This window comes from Mycteria americana, chromosome 6 (genome assembly GCF_035582795.1).
Source record: "Mycteria americana isolate JAX WOST 10 ecotype Jacksonville Zoo and Gardens chromosome 6, USCA_MyAme_1.0, whole genome shotgun sequence".
In the NCBI taxonomy this organism is placed as follows: domain Eukaryota; kingdom Metazoa; phylum Chordata; class Aves; order Ciconiiformes; family Ciconiidae; genus Mycteria; species Mycteria americana.
Window position 1 is genome coordinate 12,222,315 of NC_134370.1, and position 15,358 is coordinate 12,237,672.

Genomic DNA, 15,358 nt, shown 5'->3' on the forward strand with positions numbered 1-15,358 from the left:
CTACAAATTAAGCATAAAACTAATTAAACAAGCATCGAGTAGCTAAAGTGTGTCCACAGAAAAGATGAATATAATTATAGATTAGCAATTTGAGAAGAGAATATTTTGAATAAGTAGGTAATTAAGTTAAGAGAGGCCTAAAGAAAGATTTCACACTCACATTCATATGCTGAAGCAGTTTAAAAATAGAGAGCAAGAACTGGCTGACTTCACCTTTTAATTTTAGCTGGGTGATGAGCTGGTCCCAAAGACAGAAAGGCACAGCAGGATTTTTTCTCAGCAAAGTGCCCTTCGTATTTTTATGCGAAGGAAATGCAGTATGTTCTATTAATATCCTGCTGTAGCCCTAGATAAGTCTAGGCACCCTTTCAATCAGGAAAAAGTTCTGGTTTGTTTCTTCAAATCGCTTGTACTCTCAAAGACACACGCACAAGTTGGAGAGCCTCCTGACTGCCCCGGCCACTGCACAGGTAAATAAGGTAAATAACAGGAAAAGACACTTATTTCGTTTTCCTCCCATCAGTCAGCCCTTGCGATTACTAAAGCTGTAAGTATGCCACTTTCTCTCTCATGAGGAGGAAAAAGCAAACGACTGAGTTTGCACCTTGAGATAAGTTTAACTTCATTCTCATTTTAATTAATAGCCGGAAAAGAAAACGTTGATACCAGCCAGACCAAGACGACATTGCAGAAAGGAAAAAAAAATAAAAAGAAAAGTTGTTTGATGCAATGCCGGCATACTGCCTAGGCTCTCCCAAAGAAGCTGAGGAGAAGTACATAGGCGTTTCCCCGCATAACGGAAGATCGGTTCTTCTTCTGGGTACCCTCCCTCACACACTTCACCTTCCCGAGATATCTCTGATTAACCTAACCCAAACACAACCTTCCCCACAGCAGGTCCCGGCCCATCCAACACTGTTTCAGTCTGGCAAACTCTTGCAGCAGGGCAGGGCTGAAACCCTCCCTGGTCAATAGCATCTCAGGGAGAACTTTTCTGCCCTTCAGGGAATGGTGGAAATGGAGGATAACCAGCATGCAGATTATTTTTCCCACATATTCTTCCCAAAGTAACAGCTATCCAAGTGAAGATCAGATTCTCCCCAAAATCCTCAACTGTCTCAAAAGCACCTTTCTAACTAAGACTGATTTTGCTTGATAGATGGTAATGGTTAAAACCTAGGCAGGAGTCTGAGATAACCCTGCGGTGAAAACAAGCCCGCTAAACTTCCATGGTTTCCCTCATCTTCCACAGTCGCATCCCCTTGCTTATATTTTAGAGCAACGATCAGCAGCAAGACTCTAGATTCACCCGCCCCCTCATGTTTAGCCTTTAATTATGGATTCGTCTTAGGCTCCACCTGTAAACTTCTTACATGTGTACATACTGGTCACTGATTCACTCCAGCTACTTCTGTGAATAAGCACTTGCAAATTTTATTTGCCAGGGAGATGAAATGTGAGTTAGTGCAAGTCTGCATTAACATCCTGCTGGTCAGCAATCACCAGGCGAGGATGCCCTGCCATTCTTATCGACAGCCCACTATCTTAGTGAACTGTTTGCCCAAAAGCATAGGAGGTCCGTGCTGTCCTCTTAGTGACCTGCTTCCAATCCATTCGGTTCTTGAGGAAATACAGCAGAGCACAACACTTACGCAAGTGAACCTAGGAAGATGTACATAGTTTGCTTACACCCCTATACCTGACATCTTTTGTTTTTAATCTTAAAACCATTTTGCATTTTTAATTACTGTAGTTCTTCCACAATCCTACCCCAATCCCAATTCACGTTAGAAGTTCCATATTGTTCTGAAAACTGTTTTCCATTATGAGATACAGATGAAGGGCATCGTCTTTTCTTCCAGCTGAAGCATGCCCTGCATTTCATTTGTACACATGTAATTAGCTCATTTACTCTTATCACGCCTAGCATTTCTAGTTTAAGCGTCAGATACCAAAACTGGCCCAGGCATCGACAGCACTCTATCCTCACCACAGGGATGACATCTTCCACTTGACTTCTTGCTTTCAATGAAGTTAAAGCACTTGAAACTGAGAATTGAAGAGATGACCAATTCCATTTCTTTTACCGAAGACCCCTCTGTTTTAATCAAAGATGCCTCCTTGCAAGAAGGTTGTCAGCTGATATTTTTACCTTCTCCTGCTTAAGTTCAACACAAAGTTTGTAGGGTGAGATCATCACTCACTGTATCACTATTTATAGTTACTTACTCTATCCTTATCCTAACAAGACCTTAATCAACAAAGCTTCTGATCCTCCTCAATTAAAATTTTAACATGAAGGAATTTTTGTTTGAAGGAGCTTTTAATATGAATGAAATTTCTGCTTTTCTTGCTCTAAAAAAAAATTATTTGAAAATTCAATTAAAAGACCACCATCAATTCTTCCTTTCCTTTTCATAAATAGTTCAGATAATGCTTCTCTATCGCCCTCCTCTGTAAAGAAATTATTGCTGGGTTATAGGTATGAGAGGCTGGTTTTATGTAGCAGAGGATAAAGAGATTCAATTTATCTTTGCCTCTTCCTGAAAGGGAAAAAATATCCCTTTGGAAGAGTTCACCATGCAGACACACCCCTTCCTTCTACACAGCCCCCTTGCCCCTTCAGCAAGGTAATACACCAGACTCCACCAAGTGGCAAGTACATCCTTGGCAAAGCAGTTCAGATCTCAGAAGGAAACGCACAAAATATTCGTTAATTGCTCAAACAAGCGGCTAAGTCTGAGTCGGCTCCCAGAGCCCATCCAGCAGGATACAAATCCAGGGGAACAACAGGAACCTCTCCTCTGGCTTTATCAGGCTGCCAGGTGGGGCCCTAGTATGTAAGAAGCATTCTCCAGGGCTTATCAAAGATGCGATATAGTCACTGGTTTTACTGCATGTGTATAGAGCAATGAGCCTGAAGAGGACGTGTTCTCGAAGCCAGGCTTCCAGCTGCTCCAGCAACATCATTACCATCAAACCCTGGCACCCGAAGAAGCGCCTGCTGCTCTCACCGCTGCCGCCCATGCACTTCTGTTATTAGAGCAGTGGTCACTCTGCCAGCTTCGCTACAGATAAAGAAGTACAATTACCTCAGGGAGTTTAAATTAAGAGCAGTCTTTCTGTCTCACAGAGCTGTATGTGACTCTGTCACGTTTAAGCTTGAAGAAACATTTTTTCTGCCTCCCTTGATGATTCTGTTATTTCTCAAGAGCAGGGGCTGGAGGTGGGGGGCGAGAAGTGAGGTACTCCAGGTCTCCTCAGATTACCCAGATCGGGGGTTCACTTGTCACAAGTCACAGCCGCAGACAGTCTCTGCCTCGTCCACTGGGAGTCAACCAGCAGGCTAGGCTATTTGTACAAACTGCCGGCTTGGAGGAAAAAGTAGATACAGAGCTGGTGTGCTTCTAGTGAGGTCCCCCTGGCATCCAGCTAAGAGGTGAGAAAACTAAATATAACAAACTTAAAACTACAATTATTGTAGGGGAGCTTGCCAGGGCCGCTCTGAAGCTCCTAATGGTCTGTCGGGGATTTATGGATCAGCTGTGAAAATTTACTCACAGCTAAAACTTGCCAATCAAGTCCTCGGCTTTGGAACACTGCTACCAACTTTCACGTAACACAGCTTGAAATTATAGAAGCGCCAAGGCAAAACAGTAGGTTTTAATGCTTCAAAGAAGGGCACACAAAAGAAAAATCTATCATACTAAACAGGTCAATAGGAAATGTGGGGGGAGTCTGTCTTCCGTGGTTTTGTATCTCTGTGCAAAAGGGTCTTATATTCTACAGAGCGGGAGGAGATTACAAACAGACCAGTGCCAAGTACTGCCAAAACGCACAGTAAGAGACAGTATGTTGTACAGAAAAGGCTACAAACGGCTGTCTTGCGGTTTAGAGCAGATTCTCCCCGCAAATTATGCCAGCAATCCAGAAAGTAATCTTAGTTGCTGATATCTTATGTCCTTGCCACATGGATTACGGTAAAATGGGATCTTCATAAAATTTATAAAAGCTCCTTTGAATATAGGGGGAAATACCACAAAATTGTACCTGTTGTTTTCATGTTATTACATTAAAAAACTGCAGCAAATGTTAAAAAAAAAAAAATCCTGAGAACTTGACACGGAAAACAAAGCAAGTAGCCCACTTAGATGAGAGATGTAAGAGAGTGGGTTTTTTCTCCCAAATGCTTAGCACAAATTGGAAGACAGCAGTGATGGCCACCTCTAAGTGCAGCACTGTGCAGAGGAGCTGATGGGCTCTTTGTACCCTCTCCACCTCCGACTCTACAAATCCCTACAGCTAGTGAGGCTTTAACACTCCAGAGTATTGGTTTTAAAACAGGTCAGACCATTAATACGCTATTAAGAAGCACAAAGGAGCATGGATCCATACTCCTCCCTGCGCAGCTCCATGCTCTCTTTTAAAAGAGAAGTTTCAATGCTGGAACGCAAGGTAACTTTCTATTATTTTCTTTGGCTTCTACTGTATTAGGTCTCTCCTATCAGCAATTACTGTTCTTAACATTTCTGTGCAGGATTCCTAGTGACCTGGCCAAAAAAAAAAGGCAGTAAATAGTCATGAAGCCTTGCAGACTTAGATGATAGGATCTGATCCTCTAAAGCCTTACACACATAAATAAACCTCATGTGTATGAATAAGGCTTTGCAAGATCCGTCTCATAGTATATACACTATATCCAAATAGGAATTTAAGTCTTATTTAACACTGACAAGCAAACTGGCTTGGTCACCTAACATATTTACGTAATATATAAGGCATGTTGATTTACTCTGCACAGATATACTTTAACCATCTAAACAAAATAACTAAATCACTTCTAGCCCTTGCAAAGTTCCATTTCACTCCTTCTTTTTTTTTTTAAGGAAATTCAATTCTTTAATATTTTGCAATGCAGAAAATCTATAAAACCTAGGTTGAACAGTAATGATCCCTTGTCTTTTAGAATTCTGATCTACCAAAGATACACTGATATGTGATTAATTTAAATTTTTATTGTGAAATTAGAATTAGCTAGTTAGTACTTTTTACTTCTCCAGGAGCTTGAAAAGAGAAGGTATGTTCAAATAAAATCCAAAACAGTAGAGAAAATACAAGAGTTGACTTGGATTCAAGTACCACAGAACTTTTATTCTTTTATTTACACCACTTTACCTATGAACCTGTTTGTCCATGCTGCCAACAGAGGTGTCTACAAACACCATCCCAGTCAACCACTATTCTTCTGTATTACTTGCAAACATGTTCACCTCCAGACACATGACTGACACTCTCCTAAGCGTAACGCACGTCAGAGTAACCTGAGGCAAACCTTTCGGGCCATCTCAAAGACAGTCAACAGAAAGATGCCAGGAAAAGGGTAAGCCCTGCCTGTAGCGTGAGGAGAAGGTGTTGCTACAGGGTAGAATAGTGACCTCGGTAAATAAAGGCAAATAAAGAAGAGAGCCCAATGTCTGGTTGTCAGTTGGCAGGACGGTGGAAAGCTGTAGGTGACCTTACAAGAATGTGCCATGAGTGGGGCACAAATGCATGGCGCAGAGCACACGGATAGCAGAGGTGTGAATGTTAAGATGTGTTAATGGAAGAGTTTGGAAGAGAAGAGGAGCCTAGGGCTGAAAAAAATACCACCCTAGCTTGCTAATATTTCTCGCTACGGTTTCAGGAGGCAAGAGTCATCTTTTCTCCAAATCCCATCCTCAGCCTGAATTGTGCATAATCTCTGACAAAGAATTTTATGGCGAGGAGCAGAGGAAATTTTTGACAATCTCTGGAGTGGCACGCAGACTGCAAGCCATGCAAACACACATAGCTATGCACAGCTCTGCAGGGACTGGAGCAAACTTCTCTGTACCAGAAGTTAATCTGCTCTCGCGCTAGTTCCAGGCAGAGCAGAAAGCAGGGTGAAAAAGACATTATTAAAGCATTATACGGCATTTTGTTCTCAATAAGTATTTTGTAATTTTATTTTACAGTTTTTTAAAAACCTGAGGCCAAAAAGAGAACAATAAAAGTTGGTCTGTGTAATGAACTGTATGTGTCATCAACCTAATAAAATTACTTAGCACATCTTCCCCTAAGAAGAGACCATGTTAATAAGCAGAGACAGAAATAATATTTCTTACTGCAGAAACAGACTGTGGTCAATTTACTGCTGCTTTTCAACTATCCAATATGCAAAAGCCCACAGAAGAGTATTTGTCATGTCAGTAGTGTCAGCCATCAAGCCACTTGTTGCAGAGGTACTTAAAGTCTATTTCGTAAAACGAAGATTTAAATGTAAGTAAAAATGCAAGAGCAACTCCTGCACATTTCCAGAGAAGTGGCCCTAGCTCACAGACACCATCAACTTACACATCTCCCCCATCCAGGAAAAAAGCCACAATGCGTAAAACTGTAGCTTTTGACACTACCGACTTCAAGACATTGTACATTGCCTGAATTCTAATACTCTGCAGCCGACTGTACAGAAAATCACAAGATTTATGGCAAGTTGAGGAAAGCTAAGACTGGATAACATCAGATGCTTTTGGTATCTCAAAAGCCAGTAAGCCAGGGAAGGGAAGTCAGCCAAGGAGCTTTCTCATAACCTGCCCACAGTACCATTTGCTCTGTCCATCCTGGCCGGCAGAAGACGTTACTCAAGGGAACAGGAGTTAAACACTCCCTTATCCTGTCCCTGTCTTTTCCTGGTAAGAAGTATATCTAGAAGTGATGAAGCAGAATATTACCCCATCCCTCTTAGAACAGTCACCATCATTAACGTTTCATGTAACAAAGGCTTTAGAGTTAAAACCATGCAGGAGATGGACTACACTTCACAACCAGTATAGCGGCAGATTTGTATCATCCCCAGAATCAGGCAGGGCTCATGGCATCTTTGGAGCATTCTGCAAAGGCTGACGAGACACCTGCATGTCTTTAAACAACGGAGATGATGGAGGACAAATCTGAACAGCATCATTTAGTGCAACAGCCACACAGCGCAACTCTACCCCAGTCCCACTCTCTGCCCGTTCAGCTCATCTCCCAACACGGACATGCAGAAAACTAAGAACAAATCCACTTTCCTTGTAGTTCCTCAGAGGCATGAGATAAATACGCAGCTTGTGGTACATTTAATATCAGTTAAACTCACATTTCACAAGTTTACATACACAGAGACACAAAAAAAACCCGCAGCAAGCCTGCAACAAAATAATTGCTGATGCACTCATAAATACTGATCCTTTAAGAAAACAAGCCTTTGCCTCCTTCCTGCAACAGAATACCCAATGCTTTTATTTGACATTTTTTCTAAATAGGCAAGAAGCATTTGAAACACAGGCTAGGCTTGAGTTGTCAGAACAGGGCAGGTATTAAACGTTTCTAAAACCCCAAGGGGCAGGTTTTCTGGCTTCACCCAGTGTGTGAAGTGACAGCTTCACTGTGACGGGTCATTAGTGTGACAAAGAGAAAGCAGCTGGACGTAGAGGGGCAGAGGCTAACAGAGCGATTACAACCTTAAATCAGCTATAAAATGTTACAAAGGATGAAGAGGGGGGAAAAAAGGAGGGATTATATTCAGGGGAATGAAGTCAGTCCGATAAAGTGTCTAGCTGCAAATCAGATCAAAGGAGTTAGTTTAAATAAAAAAAAAAAATCAAGACAGCTTACTCTTCAGAAAAAGCAGATTCTATTTGAAAGAGTAAAGTGACTAAAATTATTATTTCATGCAAACAATCCATTTTTTACCACCCTAAATAAATTTCTGCAGTCCTCGATGAAGTATAAATACATCTTTGAAGATCTAGTTGCTCCCGTTTTGACAGCCCCCAAAAAGGTACTGAGGTTTTTACCCATCTCCGTTTTCCTTTCCTGCAAATGGGGTCAGAAAGATTTTAGCATCATCACCACAGAGTAGCAGTAGCTCAGCAGGTCACACGTAACCACTCACTGCCCGGTGCACGCAGCTTTGAATGGACAAGGGCTGAATTAAGAGGAAAACCAAAAGAACACATTTCCCAGTCTTCCCATTGATGGGAACAGTAGTATTAAATTTCCAATAAAAGCAACATCCAGGCAACTTAGTTACAGTAAAGAGGGTTCCATTGCCATGTGTTGTGGTCCAAAAAACCGGTTACTACATCGCTTCTTATAAAGTGCGTATTATTTAACTTTGTACTGAAGTTGATATCACTGCTGTTATCTCTCTCTCCACTAAAATATGTGAAAGAATTTTGACATTTCTGGGCAACTAAGAATTGATTGATAACTGATAATACAAGCCAGATCACACGAAGTTTGCATGCAAGGCATTCCTTCTAAATTCTTTTTTCTGACCCCTTTTCACTTTGTACCTCTGTGGTCTCTCTTCAAGCCTTAAATTTAATTTTATTGTGCTTTTCTCCCAATAAGCCATTGGGTTTTAAATAAGAGTTTAAAAAAAAAAACACAAACAGAAAAAGATCAAAGACAACAGAAAAGATTTTGAGACAAAGAAACCCGCACTTTCAGTCATTTTTGTTTAAAACAGAGAATATCCATATGATTAATTCATCTTTAAGCTTTGGGTCACACCTGATACACAGGAGGGGTCATTGGTTTCCATCAAGAAAGAAAATTAAAAAAAAAAAAAGTATTTTAAATGAGAATTGTTAAGAAAAGGAAATGTTAAGAGAAAAGAGAAATTTTAGTTACCTGACTTGAAGGTAGTTATCATTCCCGATGCTACTTTTTGTAAGCAACTAAACTTAAAAGTGAAGCACCCCCAGGTGTCCCTGTCCCTGCCCCTCCATGCACACACACATTTGGTACACAGACTTTAAGTCCTGATTTTAATGTCAGGTGTCAATAATTACACAGCAAGAAGGCAGACAATTCCAAGAAAACTGAGGTTCCCTCTCTGTGTGTTTCATAGCGTACAGAGACAATGAATGGGAAACACAAGGAGGAGTTTAATAACGTGGGTTTAGTTCCCACATTCTCTGGCAGTCCCACACCATGCAGGCTGCTTTCTCAGCTCCTGTCCCGTGTTTTGGTAAGGCTTCTCAGCTAGGACAGCTACACCACTTTCCGTTTTGTTTTCATGTCCATTCAGGGCTGTTACAGTTGTTACAACACAAACTCGATGACTTTTCAGGGCTCTGTCGGGTAGGGGAGCAACTCTAATACTTTAAAAGGCAAATAAATATGGAAAGACTGGATCACTAACAGTAAGAGGAGAAACAGTAAAACCAGTGTTTCTCCTAACGTCCCCTTGTTAAGTATCAGTTTAGCCTTTGCCATATATGCCAAACTATTTGCCATGACTAATGTATATAATGGGAGTACATTTCATATTTTGTCTCTCCTGAGAGACCTTGAGTTGGGAAAAAGAAAGAAAGAAAAAAGAAAAATAAAACCCCACGCTTTACACAAAATAAACACACAAGGAAAAAATCAAAAAGCACATGCTTAAACGTAACGGGTTTAAGCTTAAAAAAAAAAAAAGTCGGAGGTTATGAAACCCAACAAGTTTCCTCCTCGCTGCTATAGGAAATAAAGCATTCAGCACCAGCCTGCTTACTCCTGTCTGCCCCCAGCACTGGCACAAACTGATGACGACTCGGGCGCAGATGTTGGAAATTCCATCGTCCTTCCAGAGGAGCTCAAAATCTCAAGGGCACAACCCCTTAGGAAAAAAAAAAAAAATTAACTTTTGTTTTCCCCCCATTGTTTTAAGATGTCTTTATTCAATTTGTAAAACAAACGTGTGCTCCTATATCAACGCAGGGAGTTAAAACTGCTCCATTTCCACTGAGCAGATACCACCCATGACAAATCATTAGAACCGAAAGCATGCAACCAGCCATTAAAACATACAAAGATATTGCATTTCAATACAATTCGGTCTCCTACAATTATGGAGTTTACTTGCGGCATGTTTTAAGCCAGAACTTTCACAGAAAGCACGCTTCATGCAACATCTTTATAGTTAGCACGCAGCCACCACTCAGTCCTTTCTCTCAGTTATTTCCAGCTAGTTGCTCCATCAGACTGCTATGAATGACACACCTGGAATTATTAATAGGAGTCTCCACTCTCTCATGCTGCTTGGGTACTCCAGTCAATCTAACAGAGGGTGCTAAAATGTGCCACGCACTGAGCTGTCATCTAAAAATTATTTTGCAAAACCATCTCCAAATTATAAACAAAAATCTTCTCATAAGAGCAGACTTACCTAAAGAGGGAAAAAACAAACAAACAAACAAAACAGCAGTTCCAAAAACGTATTAAAACCTTTCTGTGCAGAACAGGTATGTGAGGTCTTTTCAGAGATTTCCCAAATGTTGGTGCTACAGGCCCTACCCTGCATTTCCACTCCTTCCCCACAACCGCAGTAGAAACCGGTTACGAACACTAACCAACGCCATCACAACTGTCCTTCTCCTTCTTCTCAGTCTTCTGCTTTATTTCACATGCAAGTGTATGGTTTTGTAAGCCATCCTCCGTAGTGTGTAAATTCAGGTTTCCCTTCCCCACCAGCTTTTCATTCTCAGCGCTACAACCTAAGGGCTTTGACTGCAATAAAGCTTTTACTTTCGGAAAATAAGAAGTATTTTCCCATCAAACATCACAACAACCTGCACAGATAGAAAGCTTTAACTGTTCTGTAAATCTCATGATTGGACCTTTATTATCAACTGAAATGACGTTGTCACTCAGGGGAAAAATACAACATGTAGACAGCATATTTCAATTTATATCTTATTGGTTTTGGGTACTATCAGCAAGGAATTACAACCTAGGGATTTGGTTATATTTTAATATTAAAATTACATTATAAATGTTAAAGCACAGGGACATTTAAAGAATATGGTACATGCTACTTGCATTGCATGAGTTCAGTCAATGTAGCTGCTACCAAAAACATTTCAGATCTCCAGTTTTGCTAAATTTTAATCCTTGTTCAATGCTCAGCGTTCACAGTGAAAGTTTACCAGCTGCCTAAGTCATTTTTTAAAATTATATTGGCCTTCACCTAACACCTGTAAAAATTTCTAACAAAAATACTGGGGGGAAGAAAGAAGGAATCCAGAGAGCTTTTTAAGTTTAAATGGTATAAAAATAGAAGTGTTGAAACAGGGAGATCCAGTTAAACACCACACAATATTCTGACCTACACTGCTCTGAATTAGCATTCTGCAACTGCACGCTTGTTTACTGCAGCTCACAAAGCAAAAAGACGGCAATTGTTTAAATAAAAACGTCAAGAAAATCAAAATGCGCAGGAAAAGAGGTTAGTGTTTTCTTTCCTAGTAATGAAACAGCAAGTTCATTTTGCAGAAGAATCACTGCTTTCCTTTCCACCCTATTTTGCCAGTCATGATACCTGTTCTAGCATATTAGAAATAAATTCAGAAGAGCATTAAGATATTCCCTAACATCTCACTTCCTAACAATCACCAAATATCCAATTCAGATTATAAAACACCAAGTTATTATCAGTAAAGCAAAATATAATTTGCCTGCGTTTCCAATTAAATGCAGGGTGGAGATTTATTAATTATCAGGCAAACACAGAGGCGCGCACCAAATTATGCCGCACGGTTACAAAACTGTATGATCAAGTTGCAGGACCTTAGATGGAGACGGTCCATGTTTCCCATTCTGCGTCACATTACCATGACAAAGATCAGTCAGAACATGGCACCTCTCTCAAATCTTTCCATTAAAGATAGGCTCGCAAGTTTTCCTACCTATAACTTGCTAGCAGGCACAACTGGCAAAAAAGGCGATGCCTTTGTACGTAACATACGCCGCATTAGAAATACAATCACGAAGCAGTCTCGACAGCTTCACCTATCCGACTTGCAATACGCATCCACCTAAAATCTTGATAAACGTGAAAAAATGAGGGCCGTCTTTAGAGACCATGGTTTAAAATTTAAGACTGATTTTGAGTAAGTGTAAATTACCTTCTGGTTGCACAATAATTCCTATGTAGCACTGTAGCTGCCCAGCGGACTTAGGAAGTGACCATTAATGTTTTGGTTTCAATGCAAACTCCCAAGTCTGTATATCCAATTAGGAATAAAAACGTAGGTAACAAGAACAGTCAACGTTCTCACGATTAAGTTACAAAACACGATTTAAAAGCAAACAGACAAAAAGAAAACCAAGCATCAAGAAATTTATGGGCCACACTCCACAGCAACTTTAAAAGTGCAGTTTCGTACATATTTATAAAAGATAACACAATTCCCAACTTGAAATAACGTTCACGCTCTAAGTTTGCTGCAACGTTAAAGCATACATGCACACATATATTTATATATGTGTATATATTTATATATGTGTACGTATGTGTTTTGCAAATACAAGTGAGAGAATTGAAAGCGTCTCCTCCGTTCGTTACGTTGTCGGGTTTTGTTGACAAAGTGATGAAGGCGATGCCTAAGCCAGCGCCTTTCATGAAGGGGTTGTTGCAGAAAGCAGCGCAAGCCCAGCTGCGAGGCCGCCGCAGCTCAGCAGTGCTCTGTCCCACTCGCGTTCCGCTTGGCGGCCCAACGCAGGCTCAGGCCCGTTGGTGGCCTGGGACATAATGTCAAAAGCGTTTCTCAACCTACGCTGCTGCGCAGCGCCCGGTGTCCTGCTCGTCAACTCAAGCAGCAAATCTTAAAGCAATAGAAGGCAATTCTAACGGCTCCGTAACTGGGCGTTCGTTAGTAGATTTACTGCTCTGCTAAAAGCCCCCATCTCTTGTAACACGTTACGCCTTGGGAAAAATCAGATACAGTGCACGCAACCATCTCGAATCAGCACAGATCAGCTTATGTGTCGCTCTGCTTCACGTACTAACTACGGAGCGTTCGGTTTGTCTTCAAGCTTCTCATTTAGCCAGAAAAGTACCGCTCGCACCACTGCCTCTGTGCGGCAAAAGTACTTTTTCCCTCTCTTTCCGGATGGAAAACGAAACAGCAAAATGCCGCTCGCATCGTTGCCCTCCTTAATAAGCCTTCCACGCATGCACAGGCTGCTTTTTCTGTGACAGTTTTGCAGAGATGCGACCGCTTCTGGCACAACGCGAGCCCCCCGCTCCAGGCCCGAGGAGGAGACGCCGCAGCCGCCGGCAGCGGAGCGGCTGCAGGGCACGGCACAGGCGGCGGACCTGGGAAAAGCGGAGGAAACTCTCCCGGCCCAGCTGCCGGGCGGCGCGGAACCCCCCGGAGGCGAGGCGGTACCGGGGCGAGCCCTCGGAAAACCGACGCGAGCGGCTTGTCGGGCAGAACACTCCTGCTGGGAAGCGGGACCGGTGCCGGTCTTTAGGGGGATACGTGCCCCGCATCAGCGGGGCCGGCCCCGCCGCCACCCGCACGGCCGGAGGCGAGGCTGAGCCCCGCGGGGCAGCGCTCGGCCGGGACCGGGCCGGGCCGGCCCTCCGCCCGCCCGGCTGTCAGTCTGGGCGCGGGGGAGGGAAGGGGGGAACCGCCGCCGGGGAGGGAGAGCGACCCGCGCCTGCCCGCCCTCCCGGCCCGGCGGAACGCGGGGCGGCTCTTACTTGTGGAGGAGCTGGGGCAGGCTGGGCGGCGGCGGCATCCCTCGGCCGGGGCCCCGGCTGGGGGCCCCGCTGCGGGCATCGCTCTCCGGCGGGTCAGCGCCGCGGGGAGCCGGGGCCTGGCTCATGGCAGCGGCGGGGACCATGCGGGGCGGCCGCTGCGGCGGGAGGCGCGGGAGGCGCGGGTGGCCGCGCAGCCCTCCGCCGCGGCGGAGGGAGGGAGGGAGGGAGCGAGGGAGGGAGGGAAGGAAGGAAGGGAGGAGGGGGCAGAGGACCGGCCTCGGAGGCAACCGCGCTCCCCCCGCCGCCCCCCCGCCGGGCTGCGGCCGGGCTGGCGACGGCGGGACAGGCAACCCCCTGTGGCTGCCACCGCGGCTGAGCCCGCCCTGCGGGAGGGCTGCCGCCTCCGACCGGGGGCGGCCGGCGCCGCACGGCAGCCTCAGCGGCGCTGGCGGGGCCCGCGGGGCGGGCGGTGCCCGGGCCGGCTCCCCCCCCGCCGGCCGCTGCCGCTCCCGCCGGCCCCACCTGGGCGCCGGGCCCGCTCCCTCCCGCCGCCGGCACCTGCCCGCGGGAGGGACCCCGCCGCGGGGCACCCGGCCCCGAGCAGCGCTCCTCCCGGGCGGCGGCAGCCCGGCGGCCGGCACGAGCGGTGTTGCCCCTTGCCGGGCCGGGGCAGGGGGGCCGGGCCGTACCTGGCCGTGCCCGCGGCCCGCCGCGGGGGCTGCGCTGGTAAAGGAAAGGGCAGCGCGGTACAGAGCGAGCGGCACCGGCCTGTTGACGCTCCGGCAGTGGTTTACAAACATCAAATCTTTCCCCTTCCCAAGGGCAGGGGGAAAAAGCGTGCGTATTATTTTAATCCCTCGCCTGTAACACCTCTGCAGAAATGTTATTAGTCATTTATCAGACATAGGCTTTGTCAGCTGACACAAAACGGGAGAGGAGAGCATGCCCCAGCCAACCATATGAACCTTCTCGGGTAACAGAGTCATCCCTAACGCAAATCCCCGGTCCGCAGAACCAAAGAACCCGCTTTTAATAAAGGATCGTCAATCTTGGGTGCCCCCCTTCCCAATACGTGCATCAGCGGGATCAAGACCAACCCAGCAAGGCTTTACCCACTGCTGTAATAACACAGGATTAAGGATTGGAATTGCCGCACGATGATACGGTGTGACCAAAAGGTTTTACCTGCACATATTTTGGGAGGACATTTCAGACGACCAACGGAGCAGAAATTGCGCTGCTCGTACCAGAAAAGTCACACTGAAAACGTTCCTTCCAGGTCTTCTTGCTTCCTTTGTAGCATGCTCTGTCTGTTAGAGAGCGCTGACTCAAACACCATTTCAATACTTGCTCCTGCGCACCCTCCCCCCAACACACATACACACTCACACACGCACCCAGGAAAGCAGAAGCATCCTGGCTTCTTTGAAAAATTAATCCTAATTCAGGGGAAAGGTTAATTTCGGAGGGGGTCAGGTTCTCTTCCCCTTTGCACCTGGCATAGTCATTTTACAAGTATGTAGCCTTGTAAATGGGTACAAAATACTACCACCAGCGACTGGAAAATTTTAAGTTATTCGCATTTATCACGTACTTTGTGCTTTGCAGATGGAAAACACTAACCAGGTGCAGGGCAGCGGAGAATCGGGCCGTATTTCAGTTGCACAGTGACTTAGTAGTAACGTAACACCAAATGCACCTTCTAAAAATGAATAGCAATCAGTACTTCTTTAGACACATCGACTTACACACACTATATTCTGAGAAATACAAACAACAGAGCTTCACATCATTTCCCCAAAGGGCGAAAATTATGCA

General features: G+C 44.6%; 1 protein-coding gene across 5 annotated transcripts in view; it reads right to left on the minus strand.

Moving 5' to 3' along the window:
- RBM20 (RNA binding motif protein 20) overlaps positions 1-13,788 on the minus strand; it is a 107,824-nt gene extending 94,036 nt beyond the window's left edge. For all 5 annotated transcript variants that reach the window (XR_012776132.1, XM_075504564.1, XM_075504563.1 and 2 more), the window contains exon 1: positions 13,541-13,788. Coding sequence is in view for 4 of the 5 variants with exons in the window: in XM_075504564.1 (XP_075360679.1) it covers positions 13,541-13,683 (143 nt within the window). In the remaining variant the exon portion in view is untranslated. The remainder of the gene's footprint in view (positions 1-13,540) is intronic.
- Positions 13,789-15,358: the final 1,570 nt, after the last annotated feature.